This window comes from Pelodiscus sinensis, unplaced genomic scaffold (assembly GCF_049634645.1).
Source record: "Pelodiscus sinensis isolate JC-2024 unplaced genomic scaffold, ASM4963464v1 ctg63, whole genome shotgun sequence".
NCBI classification, from domain to species: Eukaryota; Metazoa; Chordata; order Testudines; family Trionychidae; genus Pelodiscus; species Pelodiscus sinensis.
Genome location: NW_027465976.1, coordinates 357,699 through 384,307, shown reverse-complemented (window position 1 = coordinate 384,307; position 26,609 = coordinate 357,699). Strand labels below are relative to the sequence as shown.

The 26,609-nt window shown below is 48.5% G+C and overlaps 1 protein-coding gene across 3 annotated transcripts; it reads left to right on the top strand.

Moving 5' to 3' along the window:
• The first annotated feature begins 315 nt into the window (after window positions 1-315).
• Window positions 316-25,776, top strand: CHPF2 (chondroitin polymerizing factor 2). 3 transcript variants are annotated; one of them, XM_075917571.1, is made up of 6 exons: window positions 316-1,039; window positions 2,527-2,604; window positions 2,747-3,467; window positions 8,789-9,353; window positions 17,336-17,518; window positions 21,375-25,776. In XM_075917571.1, the coding sequence occupies exons 3-6, from the start codon at window positions 3,193-3,195 to the stop codon at window positions 22,635-22,637; spliced, it is 2,286 nt and encodes a 761-aa protein (XP_075773686.1). In that variant the 5' UTR covers window positions 316-1,039; window positions 2,527-2,604; window positions 2,747-3,192; the 3' UTR covers window positions 22,638-25,776. The 3 variants fall into 3 exon arrangements, with proteins under 3 accessions (XP_075773686.1, XP_075773685.1, XP_075773687.1); XM_075917570.1 differs by lacking the exon at window positions 2,527-2,604; XM_075917572.1 differs by lacking the exons at window positions 316-1,039; window positions 2,527-2,604 and adding an exon at window positions 1,069-1,654.
• The last annotated feature ends 833 nt before the right edge of the window (window positions 25,777-26,609 follow it).

Below are 26,609 nucleotides of genomic sequence, written 5' to 3'. Positions count from 1 at the left end.
GCGCCGAGCGACAGGAGGCGGACCATAGAGAGGATGGAGCGCAGAGCGGCAGGAGTCGGACCATAGAGAGGATGGAGCGCCGAGCGACAGGAGTCGGACCATAGAGAGGATGGAGCGCGGAGCGGCAGGAGTCGGACCATAGAGAGGATGGAGCGCGGAGCGGCAGGAGTCGGACCATAGAGAGGATGGAGCGCGGAGCGGCAGGAGTCGGACCGTAGAGAGCACGGAGTGCAGAGCGTTAGGCGGCGTATCATAGAGAGGACGGAACACAGAGCGGCAGGAGGGGGACCCTAGAGAGGACGGAGCGCGGAGCAGCCGGAAGCAGACCACAGAGAGGACAAAGTGCAGAGCGGCCGTATGAAGACCATAGAGAGACGGAGCGCAGAGCGGCCAGAGGCGGACCGTAGAGAGCACAGAGCGGCCGGAAGCGGAGCCTAGAGAGGACGGAGCACAGAGCGGAAGGAGGAAGACTATAGAGAGCTCGAAGCGGCCGGAAGCGGACCATAGAGAGCGCGGAGCGGCCGGAAGCGGAGCCTAGAGAGGACGGAGCGCAGAGCGGAAGGAGGAAGACTATAGAGAGCTCGAAGCGGCCGGAAGCGGACCATAGAGAGCACAGAGCGGCCGGAAGCGGAGCCTAGAGAGGACGGAGCACAGAGCGGAAGGAGGAAGACTATAGAGAGCTCGAAGCGGCCGGAAGCGGACCATAGAGAGCGCGGAGCGGCCGGAAGCGGAGCCTAGAGAGGACGGAGCACAGAGCGGAAGGAGGAAGACTATAGTGAGCTCGAAGCGGCCGGAAGCGGACCATAGAGAGCACAGAGCGGCCGGAAGCGGAGCCTAGAGAGGACGCTCAGGGGCGGGCTCAGGCCGGCCCAGGGAGGAAGAGGAAGTCGCAGGACGGCGAGGGCTGGCATGAGGTGGCAGCTGCTGGAGCCCTGGCCGGACGCGCGGAGCCAGCCCCCGGCCGCCCAGCGCCCGCGTGAGGCGAGACGCGCCGGGAGGCGGAGCCGGGCTGGGCGGCTGCCGGGGGAGCGTCTGGCTGGTGCGTGGGGCGGCGCCGGGGGCCAGGCCAGGGCCGGGGGCGTCGCGCTGGGCCCGCGGGCGGGGCGCTTTCCCCGGCGCGCTCAGCCCGTGGGCGACGCTTTTGCGCTGAGCTCTGCGCCCAAGGAGCGAGCCGGGCGCTGGGCCTAAGGGGGGGGGGAATCCTCTTTGAGTCGCTGACCGCTGTGTGCTCAGGCAGGGGCCTGGGCCTCCAGCCGAGAAAGAGAGACCGTCAGCTCACCCGTGTGAGTCAGGGCCCCAGAGTCCCCCTCACGCTTCAGCCCCATGGTGGGCCAAGGCTCAGGCCTTTTCCCCAGGGCTGGAATAACTTTTCTAGAGGCCTGGGGCTAATAGATTCTGTTGCCCTCAGGCTCTGGGGTGGGACCAAAAATGAGGGATTTAATGTGTCAGAGAGGGTTACTGGGGAGAGAGCTAGGGGTGTAGGCTCTGGGGAGGAGGTGAGCTGCAGGAGTGGCCTGAGAATGAGAGTGCAGGAGTGGGATGGAGGTGTAGGGTCAGGAAGGGAAAGTGCAGGAGTGGGCTGGGGATGTGGGAGGGCACGTCCTTTCTCAGCTCCATGTGGGGCATGGAGGTGGCTCTGGACCACCCTGCACTGGTGAGTACAGATTTCTACTGCTGGGATTCCAGGCCACTGGGAGCATGGAGGGTGGAGCCTCTAAGCCAGTGGTCCCCAACCTTTTGGGGATGCCGGGGGTGGGGTCACACATGTGCCCAGGGCCCGAGGTGCAAGAATGACTCGGGCTGGCCCTGGTCACTAGGTGAGTGGACATAAATGCCCCAGGGGGTGCCATGGTGCCCGCGGGCACCGCGTTGGAGGACCACTGCTCTAAGCAGTGCAGGGGACAGTGTTGCTCTGTGCTGTTTTTCTCAGTGCAGAACCTCTTCCTCCCCACATAGCTGTTCCAGTGCAGAGCTGCTTCTTCCGTAATCCTAGGCAGAGCCTGCAAACTGGATGTGGACCATGATTGCCTGTATCAGGCCTGTGATGCTTGGGGCTCTTTCCCTGCCCTCTCTGCCCCACCCCCCAGCAGGAAGCTGGCTCTAGTGCACCAGCCACATAGTGGGGTGCTGAACCTTTGTGCGCCCTAGCATGGCGGGTGCACTACCTCGCTCCATCCTGTGGGGGATCCCCAAATCTCAGGGGACAAATCAAGGTTCTCTAACCCTGCCTTAGTTGTAAAAAGCCAAATATCCTTATCTAGGCAGTCCTCCCAATCTGGGGTTGTAATAGAACTTGTATCTTAAAGAGAAACTCATGTAGCCCCAGTCTCTTCTCCACCTCTAAGGCTCTCTGCTTCCCCAGTGCAAGAAGCACTGGCCAATCTCCCTGGCATTGTCTTAGAAGTGGATCTCTCTTCTAGCAAGAGGTGAATGGTAATCCCAGCTCTGGAGTCTGAGAACACCATGTATTCTGATTCAAATTAAAGTTAGGATGTCACTGATGCAAATTCAATCTTGTAATTCTAGCTGTTGAGTTTCCCTCTCTCTAAGTAGCCTGGATGGGACCATCAGAAGTGCAGCAGAAGGGCAACAGGAAACAAGCAGGTGGGACAGGCTCTCATGCAGGCTGTTAGCCTGAGACACTGTCCACCAGCTGCAAAGGGTCAGTGTTTCATTTTTCCAGATGTTGTTCCAGAGAACCTGAGCATTGTTTTTTTGTTTGTTTTTTCTCCTTCTGTTCCTAAAGCTCCTGTACTTGGAGGTTTGTGAAAGTTTCTGAGTCCATTCCATATGAGAAGTCACTTGGAGTTCCTGGAGCTGATTGGATTTACAGGTCTCCGGGCTGGAGCCCTCTCTGCCTTAACTGTCAAGGAGCTGGGAATGACTTGCCATGTCCCCAGATGTGGACACTACCTGGAGCTCATTTAATTCTCTTTCCAACATGAACCATATTGCCAAATTCTCTGAACTTTGTGACTTGTCTCTGACACTGTTATATACCCATGATTGGGCTAGATCTGAGGTCTACTATTGCTTTTAAGTGGGAAATTGTGCCTCTCATGCTTCTGGATCACTGTTTTCTAGTTTTCTCAAGTTCTGGTGCATTTTTAGATTTTCCTTTGTCAAGATTTTTCATAATTCTAGACACTTCCTTGTTGAAGATCCTGCATATTGTTTCATGATAGCTTTGCCATGCGTCTGGCTACTCTTCTTGCCTTTCTGCGGCCTGCACTGCCACTCATTCTGGGCCTCTCCTTGGGATGCAGTCTAAGCCTGCTGCGTGTCTCCTGGATCCAGAGTGATGGAGAGGATACTTGCATGGACACAGGGGTAAACAATGGGCTGTTTGCAGGGAAAATGCAGCAGGACTCTGTTGCTGGAGGAGGACCAGGACGGAATGAGGACTTCAAGCCCAGGATTGTTCCCTACTACCGAGACCCCAACAAACCTTACAAGAAAGTGCTCAGGTAGGAGACATTCCTTTTGAGCAGGTCATCGTGAGGTGAAGGTGACCTCCTAGAACTAACGTGGGGCTGAAACTAACATCTACTCTTATGGGCTAAACAGGGTTAGACTGGGTTAGTTGGTTGAAAATGTAACTAAATATAGTATTCTAAAACATCTGGAAGATTATGATGTGGCAGGGTATAACCAACACAGTTTTGCTAAGGGAAAAATGTCTTCCACTAATCTATTAGAATTGTTTGAATGTGGCAAAGAAGCAGATAAAGGAGAAGCAACTTTGTTGAACTTTGAAAATGGCTTTGGTAAGATGTTTTACAGGAGCCTGTTAAAGAAATTCAGTAGTCCATGGGTGAGAGACAAAGTCGTCTTGTGGATCACCTGCTGGCTAGGAAAAAGAAAATGAAACAGGAATAAGTAGTCCGTCCTTACCATGACAATCTAATAGTCAGTGCCTCAAGGTTCCATTGTAGGATCTGAATTGTTTAGTATATTAATGATCTGGAAAGGAGGGTTTGCAGAAGAGTGCGCTCACTGCAGGCATTCCCCTACATCAGTCGGTGTGGTGTTTGTAGAAATCTTCCCTACTTGGTGGTCCCTATGGATAATGGCTCAGCAGTGTCTGTCTTCCTATAACTCAGCCCTCTGAACAGGCCACAATTTAGGGTACCAAAAAACTCAACAAATAAAATGTCCAATCTCTCTATCTAGTCTGTTGCAGTTGATTTTGGTCCCAGTGGTTCATAAGCCCTTTCCTCAGGACTTACAGACATCTTTTCCCTTCTTACAGGCTTCACAAGTGGTTGTAGAGGAACCCAGGTCTATTTATATAGTGGGTTCCAGGTAGGCAAGTCAATCCCTCAGACTTCTTGCTGCCATTTCCCTTGACTCATACTAAGCCTGTAAGGAGGCCTGTCCCACAACCTCTCTGAGTTTGCCCTACTCACAGGGCTAAGACTCAGTATTCTCTCCTGGAATCCCCCAATAAATCCCAGAGTAAAGTGTAAGCTTAAACCCCCTTCTACCATCTTTAGGCTCAGTCTTTTATTCCTACTTTAGTCGTCAGTTGAATGTCTCCCATGGCTATTTCCATTTTCTGATCCCAGAGAGCAACTGCAGAGTTCCTACCTGTCTTATGCTTTATGGCGAAGCAGACTTATCTGCTGAGAACAGCCATCACTTATATTCCCCATACAGCTATGCCAATAAATTCTTACCCTGCTATGTATCCTTATAAATGTAGTAGAGCTTTTTAAATTTTATCTCAAGACTAAGACCCTGATACTAAATTCAGCTGTCACCTTTTCTGTTACAGACTTCCTCTGTTTATATTGATTCATTATTCCTCTCCTCATTAAGATTAATTGGTCATGACTGGCCCACATTGCAGGTGTGGCCAAGCACTTTTTATTGATCTCCTAAACTCCAATTTTAATCCTTTTTCATTAGTGTTGAGTAGGCACCTCCCACCCCACAGGGATGAGCCATAATGTACCAACATTTGCATATGACATAGTTATTTTGATTAGTCTAGATCAGAGCAGACCATGAAAAACTTCTGGGACTGTATCAAGCTGCATGAATGGGCAACATAATGGTACATTGAATTCAGTGATACAAACTGCAAAGCAGTATGCACTGGAGGGGGAAAAGTAATCTACTTATACTTTATATGTTTCAAAATCAACTAAGGAAAGCGACCTGGTGTCTTTATAGACAGCTGCGTGGAAATACCTGTTCAGTCTGCAGATAAGGTCAAAAAAAGCAAACAAGATGTTTGGTTACACTAAGAATAGAAAGCAGAATAATAAGCAAAAAAATAACATTTCTATAAGTCAGTGGTTTGGCCTCATCTGGGTACTGCATGCAGCACATTGTAGAAGAGAGTGGGTTCAGAGAGGGAGAACAAGAAAGATTAGGTGATGGAAAAATATCGTACTTCAGAAAAGAAACAAGGGAAGATGATTAAGTATATCAAATAATGAGGGGTTACAGAGAGATTAGCAACTAATCTTCCTAGCTCAAACACAAGAAAAAAGGGGACATTCAATTAAATTGAAAGGTGGGAAATTCAAAACTTGTCAAAGGAAATGCTTTTTATTCAGTGCCACAGGGAGTCAAGGCTGAATTTATAGACTCATAAAATACTAGAACTGGAAGGGACCTCAAGAGGTCATCAAGTCCAGTCCTCTGCCCTCACGGCAGGACCAAGCACCATCTAGATCATCCCTGACAGATGTCTATACAACCTGTGCTTAAGTATCTCCAGTGATGGAGATTCCACAATCTCCCTAAGCTAGTGTTTCCCAAATGGCATTCCACGGAACCTTGGGGTTCTGCGAAGTGAAAATAAGGGTTCTGCAAGAAAATGCCATTACAATAACATTTTATGATTTAAAAAAATTATATTTAAGCATTTATACATTTTAATGAAAACAGTTTTCATTTGTGTTGATCTTATGACCTTGTTTAGCATTTGTTTGTTGTTATCCTTACTTATTTGTGGTCTACTTTTTCAGCTCCATATATAAGATTGTTATTAGGGGTTTTGCAAAATTCTTTCGAGTTAAAAAGGGTTCCATGGCCAAATAAAATTGGGAAACACTGCCCTAAGCAATTTATTCTAAGGATGTTCAGTAGCAAGTAAATGGCTAATCATGTACATGATACAATTTGTATCAAGTACATGATTAGTCAAAAAGGGCTGCTGAGGCTCTGCAGTTCAAATGTAGTAGAAGCTGGGTGCGTAGGCATCCCAGCTCCTACTCCATTTTAAACTGCAAAGTTGCAGCAGGTGTAGGTTTGGGGCCCAGGACGAGCCGGAACTGAAGCAATGCCAGTTCATGCTGGGTCCAGACTGCTACAGCTTTGCCTTTTAATTGTAGTAAGAGCTGTCTACCTCTTAGTACATTTAAAAACAGCACTGCTGTGCTTCTGCCTCCTTTTGCCCGCCCCTACCACACCGTGGAGATGGTGCTGAGTGGAACTGGCTTTTAAGCTGGCTCCCCTCAGTACTGGCTCCTGCTCCCTCCCCTCTTGCAGTGGGAGAGTGGGGGAAATTTGAGTAATCAACTAATGGACTACTCTTTCACATCCCTAATTTATTCCAGTGTTTCACCACCCTGACAGGTAGGAAGTTTTTCCTAATGTCCAACCTAAATCTCTCTTGCTGCAGTTTAAGTCCATTGTTTCTTGTCCTATCCTCAGAGGCCAAGGAGAACAAATTTTCTCCCTTCTCCTTGTAACACCCTTTTAAATATGTGAAAACTGCTATCATGTCCTCTCTGTCTTCTCTTTTCTAAAATAAACAAGCCTAATTCTTTCAGTCTTTCCTCATAGGTCAAGTTTTCTAAACCTTCAGTCGTTGTTGTTGCCCTTCTCAGGACCTTCTCCAATTTCTCCATCTTTCTTGAAATGTTATGTCCAGAACTGAACGCAATACTGTAGTTAAGGCCTAATCTGCACAGAGTAGAGCAGAAGAATGACTTCTGAAGTCTTGCTCACGATGCTCCTGTTAATGTATTCCAAAATCATGTTTGCTTTTTTGCAAGTGTCATACTGTTGACTCATGTTTGCCTTGTGGTCCACTTTCTGCAGTGCTTCTTCCTAGACAGTCACTTCCCATTCTGTATGTGCGAAACTGATTGTTCCTTCCTAAGTGGAGCACTTTGCATTTGTCTTAAACAGGATGAAGTTCAATAATCTCAGACCATTTCTCTAGTTTGTCCAGATCATTTTGAATTATGACCTTGTCCTCTAAAGCAGTTGCAAACATTCTCCCCCCAGCTTGGTATCATCTGCAAACTTAGTAAGCATACTCTCTCTGCCAATAAGAACATAAGGACAGCCCTACTGGGTCAGACTAATGGTCCATCTGGCCCACTATCCTGTCTGCCAATAGTGGTCAATACCAGATGCCCCAGAGGGAGGGAACACAACAGGTAATCCTCACATGATCCCTCCCCTGTTGATGAAGATAAATTGTTGATGAAGATATTGAACAGAATTGGTCCCAAAACAGACCCCTGTGCATCCTCACTTGTTATGCCCTTCCCACATGACTGTGAACCATTAATAAGTACTCTCTGAAAACGGTTATCCATCCAGTTATGCACCCATCTTATAGTAGCCCCATCTAGGTTGTATTTCCCTAGTTTATTGCTAAGACTTATAATAGTGCTAGTATAAATTTTGGAAGAAGTATTTAACCTCATGCTTCTGGGTATGAACCAGTTTAACTACAAAAGATTAGAAGATTTCTTGAAGCTTCTTTTAAAACATGTGGTGCTGACTATTATTAGAAACAGGATAACGGATCTCAGTTCTGATCCAGTCTGGCAATTTCTGTGTTCCTAGTGCTTGGAGAAGAGACAGAGGCTGGAGGGAGCAGTGTGGGCGCTTGGTGGGGACTGTACTCCCATTTTAGTCAGTGCTGATCCTAATGCTGTCATAGCACTATGGGGTGTTACACAGCTGGTTGGATAGATTTCTTAAGGTCAGTTTCCCCTCTGAGACAGTGCTACCAGACTGCTATCTTTCAGACAAGATATAAGATCAAGTTCCTGATCATTTGTGGCACTTCTGCAGAAGTTGAGATGTGATCTCCAGGGTGTCCCATGATCTCTCATTTTTTCATTTTGCCCCCTTCAACTCCCCTCCCCCACAATTTCTGTTGAATGCTCTACACTTCTTCCCATTAACCAGGGCTGGGGAACCTCAGGCCCGGGGTCTGGATGCAGCCCCTGAGGCTTAGGGGGCCCCCCACTTTAAGTCTGGAGCACACACAATCTATTAGCATTCCCCTCGCCTCTCCCCCTGGGCTCAGGTGTGTGAGGTTGAATGCAGGGAGTGTCTTTCACCTCAGTCAGGGGCCATGTCAGTAGGGGGTGGTTTGTTTCTCACTTGTATGCAGCCACCAACTGACTTTTCTGTAGATCAGCAGCCCCTGACCCAAAAAAGGTTCTAAATTCCTATTCTAAATTGTTGTTCAGCATTACTGAGTGGCTGTTAAACCACTGCTAAATCCCAGCCCACAGGGGGCAGTCTTTCATTAGTGGATGATGCCATCTCTCTCTCTAGTTGGGTGCAAGTGTTAGAATGCTTATTGGTTTGGGTTTCTGTGAAGAGGGAAGGAGCTTTAAAACGTGAGACTTAGTAATGGGTCCACATAGCTAAGCCCTAAATCAGCTTTGAAAGGAATTGGACTATTTGAAACATCAGCTGTGGGTGTAGGTGCCCCTTCTGCCTCTGATCCAACTACGAGCTCAGATCTGTTTCCCTTCTCACAGCTGCTTGTGTTGTAACTGTAATTGTGTTTTCCCTGCAGGACTCGCTATATTCAGACAGAGCTGGGCTTCCATGAACGGCTCTTTGTGGCTGTGCTCACGTCCAAGGCAACCATGAACACACTGGCTGTGGCAGTGAACAAGACAGTGGCCCATCACTTCCCGCACCTGCTATATTTTACAGGGTTGCGCAGTGCCAAGGTGCCACATGGCATGGTGCTGGTGTCACATGGGGATGAACGTCCAGTCTGGCTGATGTATGAGACCATGCGCTACATCCACCAGCACTTTGGGGGTGACTATGACTGGTTCTATGTCATGCAGGATGACACCTATGTCCAGGCTGAGCAGATTAAAGCCCTTGTGACACACCTAAGCATTAACCAGGATGTCTACCTAGGACGGGCTGAGGAGTTCATTGGGGGGGATGAACAAGCCCGCTACTGCCATGGTGGCTTTGGCTACTTGCTTTCCCGAAGCCTGCTGCTCAAGCTGCATCGGCACCTGGACAGCTGCCGTAATGAGATTCTCAGCGTGCGCCCGGATGAGTGGCTAGGACGCTGCATCATTGACTTCCTTGGCATTAGTTGTGTCTCCCAGCACCAGGTATTGTCTCTCCAGGGGCTAGGGCACAGCCTTAACCCAATAGATTCCACATCCTCACAACCTTATTCCATAGGGCAAAGGGGAGAGGGCCACAAAACCTATGCTGTGAAGTACTGGAAGTAAGAAGATGCAAGAGGGGGAATAATTGTTTATGGGAGGCCACTCCAAGATTTTGGTAAATGTTAAAGGGGCTGCACTTCTATGGAGGGGGTGTGAAGTCTGGGATGGAAGTTGGGTTCAGATGGGAGCTTGGGGTAAGGGACTGAAGTGCAGTAGAGTTTGTGGGCTCTGAGAGGGAGTTTGGGTGAAGGAGGGTGGTGTGATCTGGGACAGAAGTTTCAGATGCAGGGTCCAGCAGTGGGTATGGGTGCTGGAGAGGATTCTGACCTGGGAGAGGGGCTCTAGGAGGGGATGCAGGGTCTGGGAGGGAGTTGTGACCTGGGAGAAAGGTGAAAAGAGGGTTCAGAGGATTTGGGTGATGACCTATGGCAGGCGAATGGTGTACAAGTTCAGGGAGAGGTTATGGGTGGAGGAGAGGATTCTGGTCTGGGGGAGGAGCATAGGAAGGGGTGCAGGATCTAGGAGGGAGTTGTGACCTGGAGAAAATAGAGAGAGGGAGCCCAGAGGGTTTGGGTGGTGACCTGGAGAAGGAGGAGGTGGTAGCCTGGGGCATGTAGTTGGGGAAAGAAGGGGAGAGAGGGTGCCGGAGGCAGGCCATAGCTGGGAAGCACTTACCTAGGCAAGTCCCACCCAGCAGGCCTGCAAGAACCTGAGGCAGGCTCTCTGCCTGTCTGCTGCAGTCCCAGGCTGCTCTCCATGTGGCTCTGCTCCAGGAATGGGGGTGGGAAGGAGGCTTTGAGTGCAGCCCCTATCCCCAGCAAAATTTCTCAGTTTCTATTGGCTGGAAACTAGCCAATAAGAGATGAGAGATTTTGCTGGGGTTAGGGGCAGTGTGCAAAACCTCCCAGCGTCCAAAGCAGAGAGCAGCCAGCTGTTTAAAGCATGAGCTGATCTGTGCCTAAGGGTCCCAGTCGAGTGGATGTGGACCAGATCCGGGGACTTGGCAGTCCATATCTAGCCTTTGGGCTGCATCTTGCCCACCCCTGGGCAAGAGCCTAGTTGTCACCTTCAACACTTGGGTAGTGGAGCTACTTGTCAGATCTCATCCACATCCTCCTGGGAAATTGCACTGTTTTTCAAGAAGGTGGGAAGCGGCCTAAGATAGAATGTAAAAACAACTAGACTGGGTGAGACCAAAGGTCCATCTAGCCCAGTATCCTGTTTTCCGACAGTGGCCAATGCCAGGTGCCTGAGAGGTAATGAACAGAGCAGGAAATGGTGAAGTGATCCACCCTGTTCACCATTCCCAGCTGCTGACACACAGAGGCTATGACACCATTCCTGCCCATCCTGGTTAATAGCCATTGATGGACCTATCCTCCATGAATTTATCTATTTCTGTTTTGAACCCCTTTAAAGTTTTGGCCTTAATAACATCCTCTGGCAAATAATTCCACAGTTTGACTTTGCATTGAAGAAATACTTTTGTTGTTAATCCTGCTACCTAAGAATTTCATTTGGTGACTCTTGGTTCTTGTGTTGTGGAAGCAAGCAAATAACTTTTCATTATTTACTTTATAAAATCATGATTGATATGAAGAGACTTGTATCATATCTTCCCCCCGCCCTTGTCTCCTCTTTTTTTCTAAGGTGAAAAGTCCCTGTCTTATTAATTTCTCCTCATATGGCTGCCGTTCCATACCCTTAATCATTTTTGTTGCCCTTTTCTGAACTCTTTCCAATGCCAAGATACCTTTTTTGAGATGAGGTGACCACATGTGGACGCAGTATTCAAGATGTGGGTGTACCGTAGATTTATATAGATTCAGTAAGATACTGTTTTATTCTCTTTCCCTCTCTTAGTGATTCCTAACATTCTGTTGCCTTTTTGATTGTTGTGGCACATTGAGTGGATGTTTTCAGAGAACTATGCACAATGACTCCATCATCTCTCTTGAGTGGTAACAGTGAAATTATTCCCCATGATTTTATACGTATATAGGTTAAACCTCTCTAGTCTAGCACCCTCAGGACCTGACCGGTTAAACCAGAGAATTTGCTGGACCACTAGAAGTCAGCATTGTCTAGTGGTATTACCAAAACTGCCACTGCTTCCTGGGTTCTTAGAAGACATTTAGAGCTAAATAGCAGCACAGAACACTGAGAGCAAGGACTGGTGGCTGTGAACAAACTTTGAGTTCGCGGGAAATTTGGCCACACTCATGATATGTGGACATCCAGCTAATTAAAATCATGCCAGATGATGGATGTTGCCCGACAAGAGGTTCACCCTGAAGTTGAGTTTGTTTTCCAATTGCAAATCTTTGCATTTATCAACATTAAAATTCAGCTGCCATTTTGTTGCCCAATCACCTGGTTTTGTGAGATCTTTTTGAAGCTCTTCACAGTCTGCTTTGGACTTAACTATCTTGAGCAGTTTGGTATCATCAGCAGATTTTGCCACCTCGCTGGTTACCCCTCTCTCCAGATTGTTTATGACTGTTAGATGGGATTGGTGCCCTTAGGGGACATGACTAGTTACCTCTCTCCATTCTGAAAACTGATAATTTATTCCGACCTCTTGTTTCCTGTCTTTTACCAATCCGTGATAGGACTTCCCTTTTATCCCATTACAGCTTATTTTGCTTTAAGAGCCTTTTGTAAGAAACCTTGTCAGAGGCTTATGGGAAATCGAAGTGCACTATATGCACTGGATCTCCTTTATCCACGTTTGTTTGACCTCCTCAAACAGTTATCGTAGATTGGCAAGGCATGATTTTCCTTTACAAAAACCATGTTGACTTCCCCCAACAAATAATGTTCATCCATGTCTCACAATTCTGTTGTTTAGTTTCAACCAGTTTGCCAGGTACTGAAGTTAGACTTACCTGGGATTGCCAGGATCACATGTAGAACCCTTTTTAAAAATTGGCATCACATTAGCTATCCTCTAGTTATTTGGTACAGAAGATGATTTAAAGGGTAGGTTACAAACCATAGTTGGTAGTTCTGCAGTTTCACGTATGAGTTCTTTCAGAACTTTTGGGTGAATGCTATCGGTCCTGGTGACTTGTTACTGTTTAGTTTGTTCCAAAATCTCCTCTAAGACCTCCAATATGGGATAGTTCCTCTGTTTTGTCTCCTAAAAGGAATGGGTCGGGTTTGGGATTCTTGTGAAGATCTAAGCGCTCCTTTAGCATCTCAATTGTCCAGTGGCCTCCTTGGTTGTTTAGCAGGCTTCTTGCTTCTGATATACAGTAAAACTCCAATTGTCCGGCATCCAGTGGTCCGGCACTCCTGATAGTCCGGCACCAACTGGAACCCGGAAGTGCTCCAGCCAGCCAGCCGGACAATTGGAGCTCCTGTGAGCCCCACGCACGCTCATGGGCCGGGAAAGGGGAGGGGAGGAGAGGGGAAGGAAATTATACCCCTGTGACAAGTCGGCTGGGACCCGCGCTGCGGCCGGCGGGGTCAGCGGGGAATGGTATGGCGAGGGGGCGAACCCTTCACGGTTTTGCAGGGAGCCAGGGGAAAGCCCTGCGTAGCTGCCTGCTGCTGGCCAGCTGGGGCTGCAAGTAGCGGCGGAGGAGAGGGAGCGAGGCGAGGGGCGGCGCTGCAGGACCAATCCAGCAGCACCCCAGCTGCTCCCCCAAGTCCACCATTCATCAGTTTCAGCAGCGGCGCGGCAGAGCAGCTGGGGTGCTGCTGGGTTTGTCCTGCAGCGCCGCCCCTCACCTGAGTGGTTCTGTGGGACCAACCGAGCAGCACCCCAGCTGCTCTGCCCCGCTGCTTCCCCAAGTCCACTGCTGCTGCTTGTAACCTCAGCTGGCCTGTCGCTGGCAGCTGCGCGGGGCTTCCCCCGACTCCCTGCAAAATGGCGGGGGGTTCGCACTGTTCCCCGCCAACCCCCCTCCATCTCCTGCAGACTTGTCACAGCCCCCCCGCCAGAGTACCTCCTGATACTCCGGCATATCTGATAATCCGGCACCCTCTGGGTCCCAAAGGTGCCGGATTATCAGAAGTCTACTGTACTTGAAAATTTGCTATTAACTTTTGAATTTTTGGCTAGCTGTTCTTCAGATTGTTTTTTGGCCTTCCTAGTTATCTTTTTACCCTTCATTTGACATAGTTTACGCTTCTTTCTATTTTCCTCACTAGGATTTAACTTCCGCTTTTTAAACAATGCTTCTTTATCTCTCCCTGCTTCTTTTACTTGTTTAAGCCATGGTGGCACTTTTTTGGTTCTCCTACTGCTGTGATCACCAACAGGTCGATTGCGAGGCCTTGACCAGTCGATTGCGAGGCGTCCTGTCCGCCCCACCCCCATTTCCCTCCCACCCCCGAGAAGCCCCACTACCTACCTCAAGTGAAAATGGAGGTAGTGTCGGCATCCCAGGGATGGGCAGAAGTCCTGCAGCTTAGCTCCACTTCCGGCGATTCCGCAAGTGCGCTAGCTGCTCTGCCGGGTGTACTGTGGGAGGGAGCATCAGCTCCCTGCACCGCACAGGAGGGGTGAATCAGCCCCGGGGGAGGCGCGTGCGCGGGGGGTCGGCCCTGGGGCAGGCGTGCGCAGGGCTTCCCTGCGCCCGGGGGGGGAGGGGGTTGGTGCTGGGGCAAGGGCGCGCGTGGGGCTTCCTTGCGCCAGCGGAGGAGTTTGGTGCTGGGGCAGGCATGCACAGGGCTTCCCTGCGCCGGGGGGGGGGGTTGCTGTCGGGGCAAGCGCGCGCGGGGGGCTTCCCTGTGTCGGGGGGGAGGGGCGGTTGGCCCTGGTGCAGGCGTGCGCGTGCGGGACTTCCCTGCGGCGGAGGCGGGGAGTCAGCCCCGGGGCAGGCGCACGCGGGGCTTCCCTGTGCCTCGGCGGGGGGTCGGCGCGGGGCAGGCGCATGCTGGTTTCCTTCGGGGGCAGGAGAATCCTGGGAGGAGGCAGATGCAGGGGACTCTCTGCATCCACTGGTACCTCAGCCCCCACTCCCCAGCCACAGAACTCTGTCTCCACTCCCCTGTCCCCAGCCACAGAACTCTGTCCCCACTCCCCTGTCCCCAGCCACAGAACTCTGTCCCCACTCTCCTGTCCCCAGCCACAGAACTCTGTCCCTATTCCCGTCCCCACTCCCTGAACTCTGTCCCCACGGGCACCCTGTCACCAGCTGCAGAACCCTGTCCTCTGCCCTCCCAGCACCCTGCCCCCTCTCCCCTGCCCCCAGCCACAGAACTCTGTCCCCACAAAATGTATAGTTATAAATGCTTCATTTTAGATTGAAATAGCATGAATAAAAACGGACCATTTATTTCATAACTATAAACACGTGATTTTAATTTTATATATCGCATAATTTAAAAATAAACTGTTTATTAGAATGTGTAAGTAAGGGCTGGGGATAGCAAGTGATGGACAGGAGGAGAATAGAGAGGGCGGGGCTTCAAGGAAGGGGCGGGGTTTCAAGGAAAGGGCAGGATGGTAGATCTCCGCCTGTTCTGAGATTTAAAAAGTGATCTTGGGTGTAAAAAGGTTGGAGACCATTGTCCTACTGTGTTTTTTAATTGGAAATATACATTTAAGTTGAGTCTTAATTATCGTGTCTTTAAAAAGTTTCCATGCAGCTTGCAGGGATTTTATTTTTGGCACTGTGCCTTTTAATTTCTGTTTAACTTCCTCATTTTGTTGTAGTTCCCATTTCTGAAATTAAACTCTACAGTGTTGGACAGCTTTGGTGTTTTTCCTGCCACCGTGATGTTACGTTTTATTACGTTATGGTCACTATTTCCAAGTGGTCCAGCTCTATTCATCTCTTAGATCAGATCCTGTACTCCACTTAGAACTAAATTAAGAGGAGAAGCAATTCTTGTGGGTTCCAGAACCAGTTGCTCCAAAAAGGAGTCATTTAAGGTGTCAAGAAACTTTATCTCTGCATCCCATCCTGAGGTGATGAGTGCCGAGTGAAACTGGGGATATTTGAAATCTCCCATTGTTGTTGATTTAAAAAAAAATGTTATAGCCTCTCTATCTCCCTAAGCATTTCACAGTCACTAACACCATCCTGGTCAGATGGTAGGTAATATATTCCTACTGCTATATTCATATTATTAGAGCATAGAATTTACTAGCCATTAAGATTTTATGGAACAGTTTGGTTCATTTACAAGTTTTGTGCCACTCCCCCACCAGCATGACCTGTTCTGTCCTTCCCTGATATTGTGTACCTTGTTATGACTCTCCATTGATTATTCTCATTCCACCAGGTTTCTGTGATGCCTGTTATAGCAATATCCTCATGTGATATGAGGCTCTTTAGTTCACCCATCTTTATTATTTAGATTTCTAGCATTTGCAGATCCCTCACTGCTTCTTTTCGTTTAAAAACTCGTCATTATTTGCCTGCCTGCCATTACCTGCTGTGATTGAATGGGACTCTTTTTCATTTCCTTGTTTCTCATCTGATCTTACTCTTATTTGATCATCTTCCATCCTCTTCTCTTTACTAGGACATAGAGACTCTCTAATAATAGCCCTCTCCTAGGGATGTCTCTGTCCAATCCATGTGCTCCTCCACACCTGTCAGCTTTCCCTCAGCCCTTAGTTTAAAAACTGCTGTACAACCTTTTTAATTTTAAGTGCCATCAATCTGGTTCAATTTTGGCTTACATGGGCTCCCACAGCTCCTAATAAAACTAAACTCTCCTCCCTATACCATCATCTCATCCACACATTGAGACCCTGTAGATTGGCCTGTCTACCTGGCCCTACATGTATAACTGGAAACATTTCAGAGAATGTTATCAAGGAGGTCCCAGATTTGAAAATCTTACTTAGCAGCCTAAAAAGTGACCAATGAGAGCTGAGGGGTGGGACAGTGTGTAAAGCCTCCCCCTTCCTTCCCCAGCATCTAGATCAGAGATAACATCCATCTGGCTGTTTAAAGCATGAGCTGCTCTGTGCTGAAGGGTTCTGGTGAAGGAGCTGTGGGCTAGATCGGATGACTTGGCAGGCTGGATGTGGTCTGCTGGCCACATCTTGCCCACCCCTGGCATAGAGGCTGTCTGAGTGGGGCTGGGACTGTTCTTCTGTGTCCTTGGAAGTCTCCTCTATGTACCTCTCACGGGTGTTACAAGGCATTTATTTGGGTAAATGTGTAACCACAGAAATTTTCAGCAGCTACAGGTTTACACATTGGGGTGGAAGTTGGCTCCCTGTGCATTCTGGCACCTGCTTGTCCTCTCCATCCCCACTGCTGCCTCTGATAGAGAGGTGGGGGGGGGGCAGGAAGTGGGTGATGAGGATTAAAATCTGACTCCCTGTGCATACCAGCTCCTGCTTGCTCCCCCCCCCTCCCCCCCAGTGTTGCTGGGGAGGGGGATGTATGTAATCCTGAAGCCTAACTGATGAGCTCCTCCAGTTCTACAATCCTGGTCTCCAAAGTCTGTATGCAATCTCTGAGGACCAGGAGCTCCTTGCACCGAATGCACACACATGCCATCTCTCCAAGGGCAGGCAATGGTCCATGCTACATTGGGTGCAAGAGACTGGATAGCCCCCACTCTGCTGCTGGGCTTCTGCCTGCATTCTCTTTGTACTCCTGGAGCTAATTAGCTTCTTGATAGTGGTTTTTTATTGTTATTATTATTATCAGGTGATTTGGGTTTTAGTTTAGTTTAAAGACTGTCAATTATATTTAGCACCCTTCAAACTTCCCCTCTAAACTCCCTTGCGAAAATTGTTCCTGTTCTCTAGCTTGAAAGAAAAACTAAAGAGACTGAATCCTCTCTGATATATCAAGCGAGTTGAGGAGAGTGAAACCTACTCCCAGTGACCAAGTGTTTCTCCTTTGGCTCTTGTCCCCCTTCAGAGTGAGTGGTTGTGGAGGTGGGACCCAGTGTGAGTCCCAGAGTTCCTGACCAGTTTCCCTGACTCTTATTCATTTCAGGGCCAGCATTACCGCTCCTATGAACTGGCCAAAAATGCAGACCCAGAGAAGGAGGAGGGTGAGGACTTCCAGGAGGCACTCACTGTGCACCCTGTTTCTGAGGGGACCCTAATGTACCGACTGCACAAGCATTTCAGCAGGATCCAGCTGGACAAAGCCTACCAGGAGATCCAGCAACTCCAGGTATCTGTGTGGGGGAACACTGGCAGGGAACCCGTGAGGCAAAGATGGAGTGTGAAGTCAGACAAGAGCTGTCTCTTCCCCTCCCCCACCCCCAAAGTCTGTAGGGAAGAGACTCTAACAGCCAGGCAGTGGCATACTCCTCTGTGGAAGTAGCGCCTGCACAAAGAGGGTGTGGTTTCAGAATCATTCTGTCCTGTACCTCAAAAGATTCAGGAAGCTCTAGGTAGGTAGGAGGGATCAGGCCATTTGCCCCTCTGGGACTAGAGAGGGGGACAGGACAAGACAAGGGACCAGTCCATTTGCTTCTCCAGGAGAAGAGCATCTTCAAACACTGATTCACCAACCTAGTAAGAGGAGCTTTAAACTAGTATCAAAGGGGGAATGTGACAAAAGCCCACAGATAGGTATTAAAAGGCGACCTTAACAGAGGCCTTGATGTTCGGAGCAGGGGATGGAAAATTACAGTAGGGTTATAGGAACAAGAGGAAAAACTGCTCAGCATTATAGATGAATATACCCAAAAGCAGGGAGTATGGAGAATAAATGGGAAGAACTGGATGTAATGGTAACTTGTGTATGACTTAACTGGTATCAGACTAGGCTTGGGGGTGTAGATCGCATGATTGAAATATTGGTGTAGAGAAATATAGCTTTTTCTGGAAGGACAGATGTGTGGGAAAAGGAGGAAGTACTGCATTACACATTGAGACTACATGGGCTGATAAATTGAAACCATCTGGATGAAAATAAAGGGGGGCGAGCATCAAGGTAGTGTTTGAGACAGGAAAGAGTCTAATGAGGTATAACTGACTGGGTTTAAGTATTGCTGACAAGCATCTAAGGATTTAGTGGATTATAAATTCAATATAGGCCAACAATGAGAAGCAGTTGTGTGAAAGGCTCGTGCTCTCTGATAGTAATAGGAGTGTCACGTGGGCGATGTGACACTGGTGAGGCCTCTGCTGGAGTAGCAACTAGGGATGTGAACAGGTAACGGTTAGGTGGAGGGCAGCTCCAGTTCTGCAGGGTGTCGTCAGCCTCGTGGCAAGTGGGGGAGTCTGCAGCTTTGCTGTGTCTGTGTGGCGGGGGGTGGGGAGTGTCCCTCCCTGCTGCTACTTCTAGCACTTCTCCCCCCCACTCTGGCCCTGACTCCCAACCCATGAGCCCACATAGAGCTGGAGCAGCCCCCTCCCTCTTCTAATCAGTTAACAATTAAATGTTAACTAATTAAATCGGACTTTACATCCTTAGTAGTGACCAGTTTTGGGTGCCTTGGCCCCCCTCCTGCACTGCAAACCCCTCATGCCCAGTCAGAACCGTTGCACCCCAACCCTTTGCCCTAGCCCTGAGTCCCTTGACTCCAGTTCCACCCTATAGCCTGTACCCCCAGCCAGAATTGCACACTCTTGTACTCTAATCTCTGCCCCACTCCTGAGCCTGCTCCCACGTTCAGAATCCCTTGGCTCCACCCTGTGAATTTTGTTACGTGCACGAATATGAAGGGGATGTGTGTCACATCCCCTTCATATTGGTGCACAGAAGAAAATTCATTCTGCTCAGAAGTGGGGGAAAAATAGAGGGAACACTGATGAGGCGAGGGGGGACCCGATAACTGCCTGCAAACATGGTGTTATCAAGAGCAGGGGGATCAGTTTTTCTCCATGGACACTGTCAGTAGAACAAGAAGCAACGGGCTTAATATCTGCAGCAAGGAGATTTAGGTTTGAGGTTAGAAAAAACTTTGACTCTAAGCTTCGTTAATGTCTGGATCAGGCTTCCACGGAAGGTGGTGGAATCCCCATCATTGGACCCATTTAAGAATACATTGGACAAACGCGTGGTAGGGATGGTCTAGGCCCATGATCACCAATCTGTCGATCGTGATCTACTGGTCAATCTTGGGGGCCCGACCAGTCGATCACGAGGCTTTTGAGGGGCCCCCCTCACTGCCCCCACCCCCCAAGATGAATGCCGCGCCAATGCTACCTCCAGGAACAACGGAGGGAGTGTAGGCTTCCAGCGGGGTGGGGAGAGTTCTGCAGCCGCGTGCTTGGTACTGGAAGTGCGCAGGCTGCTCTTCCTCCCCCCTGAACAGCCGGCATGGTACCAAAAATGCCGGTCTATCGCGTGCTGGGGACTTTGTTCCCCTGCTGCCTTCCTGCGCCTGGGGAACGGGTTGGGTGTCCCGGACTGCGCTGGCTCTGGCTGCTCAGGCAGCGCGTGCTGCCGCGGGGAGGGGAGGGAAGGAGTAAGGCGCAAGCTTCCTGAGCAGTTGCCGTTGGCAAGTTCTGGGACTCCCCCTTCCCCCGCAGGTAGGCAGCAGGGGAATAAAGTCCCCAGCACGCCGGCTCCAGCTGCTCGGGCAGCGCGCGCTGTCCAAGAAGTTGGGGCTGGCATGGTCTGGGACTCCCCGTTCCCACTGCCCGAGCAGCTTTATTCCCTGGCACAGTCTGGGACTCCCCCTAAAGGCAGAGAGGAATAAAGTCTCCAGCGCGGTCCCGGACTCTCTCTCCCCCCCCTCCCCCATTCCCATCCTGCACAGGAAGGCATCAGGCACACGACGAACCAGGGTTTCAGGTACCATGCTACTGTTTAGGGCTCGGGGGAGCAGCCCACGCACTTCCTGGGCCTTGGCCTGCAGCTGCAAAATCCCCAGGTACTGGTCCCTGTCCCCTCCCCCTACCCAGACCCCCACAAGTACACTGCCCCACCGGCACCCTGACCTCTGCCCCAGGCCCTTGCCCCAGCACCCACTGGCCCCCTGTCCCGGTACTCCCTGGCACCCTTCCCCAATACTATGTCCCCTGCTCTCACCAGCACAGTTGGGGCCACATTAGTGAGGCTTGTGGGGGTTTTGGAGGAGTTTTTATTTTGCATCTCACTTGTGTGGCCCCAACTGATTTTTCTGTGGGTCAGTGACCCCTGATTCAAAACAGGTTCCCTGCCCTTCTCATAAATAAAGACAATGCAGACGCTTTTTGTGTTTGACATAGTATTTTATTTAAAAATGAAGCCTGGCCAACAAACCCCCAATTGGGGCCAAGCCCCCATCTGCCCACAGCATCGTAACACTTCTGCACTCCCCCTTCCCCCAGACCCTAGATCTGAACCTATCATACACTGGAACCCCATGCCCTGAGCCCCTCATATACTCCAACCCAAATTCCTGCACCCTCATATCCACAAGCCTGTGGCTTGCTTAGTACCCCAACACTGCCTGGCCTGAAGCCCCCTCCCCGACCCAGCATCCCCTTCTCCACCTCCTCCTGCATCCAGATTTCCTCCCAGAGCTTGCACCTCTCACCCCTTCCCATACCCAAATCCCTCATTACCACCCCAGAGCCTACACATCCTGCCTCAACCCAGCGAGGGTACAGCTAGACTGCAGGAGTTTTTCAGGATTCCGGAGATAACCCAGAAAAGCTCTTCTGCATCCAGGGATGTGTTTGTTGTTCTGCTTTTTTTAGTGGAAGAGCAAACGTGCTCTTTCGGTAACCCCTATATTCCTCTTTCCACAGGGAATAATGGGCTTCCAAAAGAAAGGGTTTTTCTTACATTTGGTCCAGTCTAGACAGGCCAAATGTTGGAAAAACCTCTTCCTACAGAAGAATTGGGGGGAGAAGGGGGAAGCATCAGTATAAGGGTTGGGGATAGCAGGAGAATAGAGAGGAAGGGGCGGGGTGGTAGATCTTGGCTTGTTCTGTCATTTAAAAAGTGATCTTGGGTGTGTAAAGGTTGGAGACCACTGGTCTAGGCATACCTGATTCTGCCGTGTGGGGGCTGGATTAGGTTACTTCAAGCCCCTTTCCAGCCGTACATCTATGAATCCATAAACAGGTGTGTACTTTCTTCACAGATGCAGATCAGGAACTTGACATCGCTGACACCAGCAGGTGAGGGGGGGCTGACATGGCCCATAGGCATCAATGCCCCTTTTGTTCCCAAATCCCGCTTTGAGGTGATCAGCTGGGACTACTTCACAGAGCAGCATCTCTTCTCCTGTGCTGATGGCTCCCCCAAATGTGAGCTGGCTGGAGCCAGCAAGGCAGATGTTAGTGACATCATTGAGGCGGCACTGCAGCAGCTCAACAGCCGTTACCAGCCCCAGCTTCGTTTCTACAAGCAACAGTTGCTGAATGGCTACCGGCGCTTTGACCCTACACGGGGCATGGAGTACATGCTGGACCTCTTGCTGGAGGCTGTCACCCAGAAGGGCCACAGCCTTGTTCTCGCTAAGCGAGTGAGTCTAGTGCGGCCTCTCAGCAAGCTGGAGATCATCCCCATGCCATATGTGACAGAGGCCACACGTGTGCAGGTGGTGCTGCCCCTGACCGTGCAGGAGCTGGACTTTGTCAGCAACTTCCTGGACATGTTTGCTATGAACACACTGGACACACATGACAATGCCCTGCTAACACTGCTCTTCATCTACCAGCCTTATGATGCCCAGCGGGTCAGCCAGCTGGATGTCTTTGCTGGGGTCAAAGCTATGGTGGGAGAGCTGGAAAAGCGCTACAGAGAGGTGAAAATCCCCTGGATCAGCGTCAAAACTGAGGTGCCATCCCAGGTGAAGCTCATGGACATAGTGTCAAAGAAGCACCCAGTGGACACTCTCTTCTTCTTGGCCAGCGTTTGGACAGAGGTTAACACAGAGTTCCTGAATCGCTGCCGCATGAACACCATCAGTAACTGGCAGGTCTTCTTTCCAATGCACTTCCAGGAGTTCAACCCAGTGCTGATGTACCATGGGGAGCAGGCCGCCTCCTCCAGCACTGACTTCCTGAGGGATGGGCACTTTGACCGTCACGCCTTTGCTGAGGCTTGCTTCTACAACTCTGACTACATGGCAGCACGCACCAAGTTGGCAGCTGACATTTTGGACCGGGATGAAGTGCTGGAGAGCATGGAAGTATTTGATGTCTTCCTTCGCTACTCTGGCCTGCATCTGTTCCGGGCTGTGGAGCCAGGGCTGGTGCAGAAATACATGCTCCGGAGCTGCAACCCCCGACTGAGTGAGGAACTCTATCACCGCTGTGTGCTTAGTAACCTGGAGGGACTCTCCTCCCGCTCGCACCTCGCCATGGCCCTTTTTGAGCAGGAACAGGCCAATAGCACCTGAAGGACCAGTTGCTACCAATGGTTCCCAGCACCTTAACATTTGCACCTTCCACCCTTCTTCCCAGCCCCAACTGTGTCCTTGGAAAGATGGGGGTACGAGGCCCCGGGGTGGGCAGGGCAGTTGAAAGATTTGGTTTCATAAGAAAAGTGATTAAAGTTTCTTCTCATGCAACTTACTTTGTGAGAAACTAACATCACAAGTCTCTTCTCATTCACAACTATCCAGCTGGTACAGTGACACTCACAAAGTGGGCTGTGGGCGTAAGGGGGAGGAAGCTATAATATTATGGCCAGTCTACTCTGAGCCACATAATTCACCCAAAGCACTATACAGAGGAAGTAAATAGATCTAAATCAGAACAAGAATGCCTTGATTGCATATTAATGTATGCACTGCTCCCATTCTCTGACGCTTGGATCCCCTGAGGTGTTCACTGCTGCATTCACACAAACACCTCTTGAATCCTGACTTGTTAGTACTGTACTGTGCTTTCCTCTTGGGATTCCTGTTCTTCCACTCTATTAAAATGCAGCTTCCCTAACCCAATGCCAAACATTCACTTTAGAGCCCAGAGGAGGGAAAAATTGCCAGCTGCCCTCCCCAGAGGGCAACCCTATTTAAATGTAAACAAAATGTAAATGTTCAAATGCAGCATAGTTGTATCTGACAGTCCCAAGGTACATGAGAGAGAGAAGGTGGGTGAGGTAATCTTTTATTGGACCAACTTCATAAATGATCTGGAAAAAGAAAATGAGAAGGCACAATTTGCAGATTATGCAAAGTTACACAGGATAGGCAGATTGCTAAAAGCTACAAAAGGATCTTACAAAACTGAGTGAACAAAAGGAAAAGCTATGTAGCACTTTAAAGACTAACAAGATGGTTTAATAGGTGATGAAGTTTCTCTCTAATCTGGTGTTAAAGTCTCTTTGAAGTAAGATGCATGTAGTACGGTCGTTAGGACTATGTTGAAATGAAAGGTTGAAATGAAAAGCAACTGGGTTTTTCCTTGGGAAGATGTCTGGTGTCTGATTTGTGGGCATTAATTCTTTGGCGAAGTGTCTGAGAAGTCTGTCCAATATACATAGCAGAAGGACATGAAGACTTCTCAGACTCTTCGCCAAAGAATTAATGCCCACAAATCAGACATCTTCACAAGGAAAAACCAGTTGCTTTTCATTTCAACCTACGTGGATATAGTCTTAATGACCTTACTACATGCATCTTACTTCAAAGAGACTTTAACACCAGATTACGGAGAGAAACTTCAGAACTTTCTTTCATGCTTAAATTTGATACTACGAATGGGCCTTAACAAAGATGCTAATTACCTTAACCATTACAAAGATAGCTTCTCTACTTATCACCCCGCTTAGCCATTCATTGACTCATAAATAGCTATGTTTAAGTTGATGACTTAAATTAGCTGTTACCACTCAGAGAGAGAGAGAGAGAGAGAGAGAGAGAGAGATCTTGGAGTTACTGTGGATAGTTCTGAAAACATTCACTTGGTGTACAGCCAGTCAAAACAAATAGAATGTTGGGAATCATTAAGAAAGGGATGGAGAATAAGACATTATCATATTGCTTTTATGTAAATCTGTTGTATCCACAGCTTCTTTTTTCAGATGCATCCACCATATTTTGGAATTGGAAAAAGTTCAGAAAGGCAACACAAATTACTATGAGTATAGAACAGCTCTCTGATGAGGAGAGATTAGTCATGCTGCGATTTTCAGCTGGGAAAAAAGATGACCAAGGGGGGAATATGATGGAAGTCTATAAAATCATGACTGGTGTTGATAAAGTAGAGGAAGGTGCTATTTTTTTGCATTTTCAAGATCTAAGGGGTGACCAAATGAAATAGGCAGCAGGTTTAAAATGAACCAAAAGAAGTATTTTTTCCATACAATACACAGTCAACTGGAATTTCTTACCACAGGATGTTGAAAGCCAAGACTAACAGGGTTCAAAAAGAGAGCTAGACAGATTCAGGGGGAATAGGTTCATCAATGGCAGTTAGCCAGGATGTATAAGGATCGTGTCCCTAGCATGTTTGCCAGAAGCTGGGGATGAGCATGAAGCTAGACAAATTCAGATGGGAAATGTTAACATTTAACCATGATAGTTATTAACTATTGGAACAACTTACCAAAGTCATAGTAGAGTCACCATCACTGGTTCTACATCTCACATCTTTGAGAGCGATCTACATAGCCAGCTGTAGTGAACCTCCCAGCCCAGGTCAACAGAGTGTAGACAGCAAGTTGTGACTTAGTCTGGAGCTTGGAAGCTGAAGCCCATTCTTCCTTCAATTTCAGGGCCCAAGCCACAATGTCCTCATAGCTGTTAATTGTGTACCCAAGTCTTGACCCAGGGTGGGAGGCTCACTGCCATATACTGTGTAGCTATAGCCGTAGGTCTCCACTGAGGAATCTATTAGGATTGGTGGCTCCCTCCACTGTGGATTTACCCAAATCCTACTTTTGGGGCATCTACACAGATTCCCTTTCCAGAACCCATACTTTTTTTATGGAGAATCTTCCAGTAGGGTGATGGTTTCATATATTATTGCATCCTGGTTCTTTTGCACACCCTGAAACCTTTTCCTATAAGCCTCAAGGGTCACTTCAAACTTAGACTCTACTACTTAACTATTTATAGTGCCCTGGATAAACGTTATCATCTGACTATACATTTATTGTTTTGTGACCCTATAAGGAAGCGAGACAATGGTGCTGATTTGCAGGATCAACCTTATTCCAATCTCAAGCCTTCTTAAATTCACTTAAATCCCTCACTAGATCTTTTCAAATTGAAGCAACAATTTTATATCTAGGCTCCCTGCAGAATTGGCTTCATGTGGTCTTACCCCACTTATCCGTCTACGGAACCTTTTACTGTTCTGCTTCTTTCAGTATGCAGTCCATGCTGATGGTGCTTTTTCACAGGTTTTCTATCTTTGCTGCATTTCTGTATGTTTTTGCTGCTTCCTGTGGTCAGCCCTTTCACAGTCTGTGAATCTCTGTTGCTCCTGACTGTGGAATCTTTTTGTTCACTTTCACCTGAGAATCTCATGAAGATGAGAGAAAAACAATAAAAAAGACTCCACAGCAGCTGGATGAAGTGCTGGTTTGGGTAGGATGGTCTGTCTTTTGCTTATGAGTATTAACCCAAGAAGTTCCTACTGCGGCATTCCAGTTGACTAATAAACCCTGCTCTGTTTGGAAAAGGCTGTTGGGTGTCACCTCAAATACTTGCTGAGATTGGTTCAGAGTAAAAGTCTCTCAATGAGTCTACCTCAGTTGGACTCGCTGGGCAGAGCTTGCACACAAGAGCAAACTATTCCACTGTGTAGGAAAGGTAGGAAGTATGGCAAGAGATTACCCAGGCTTACCTAGGAAATCCTGAATGATCTAAAAATCAAGGAGTCCTTCAAAAATTGAAAACTAAGCCAAAATTAAAAAGGATTAATATAAACAAACAAGTATGCAGGGAGAAAATTTGAACAGACAAAATGCAAGACTAGCTCAGACTGGCTAGAGACATAAAGGGTAACAAGAATACATTCTACAAATACATTAGGAGCAAGAGGAATACCAAGGATAATGTGTGACTGTTACTCAATGAAGAGGGAACAACTAACAAAAAATGTGGAAATAGCAAAGGTGCTTAATGACTTTGATTTTCTCCAAAAAGGTTGGTGGTGTTTGGAGACCTAATATAATGAACGTCAGTGAAAATGGGATAGGTTCAGAAGCTAAAATAGGAAAAGAACTAGTTAAAAATTACTTAGACAAGTTAGATTTTTTTTAAAATCATCAGGGTCTGATGAAATGCTTCCTAGAATACTGAAGGATATGATTGAGGAGATATCTGAGCCATTAGCTATTATCTGTGAAAAGCTGTGGACTCTCCTGCATTCGATAATATTAGAAAGGGCAAATACAGTGCCCATCTATAAAAAGGAAA

Bases quoted from the DNA above. Each gene is read 5' to 3' on its own strand.
- CHPF2 (XM_075917570.1), top strand. From the start codon at position 3,193: ATGCGTCTGGCTACTCTTCTTGCCTTTCTGCGGCCTGCACTGCCACTC. The intron at 9,354-17,335 runs GTATTGTCTCTC...TATTCATTTCAG, and splicing joins GTTGTGTCTCCCAGCACCAG to GGCCAGCATTACCGCTCCTA. The intron at 17,519-21,374 runs GTATCTGTGTGG...CTTTCTTCACAG, and splicing joins AGGAGATCCAGCAACTCCAG to ATGCAGATCAGGAACTTGAC.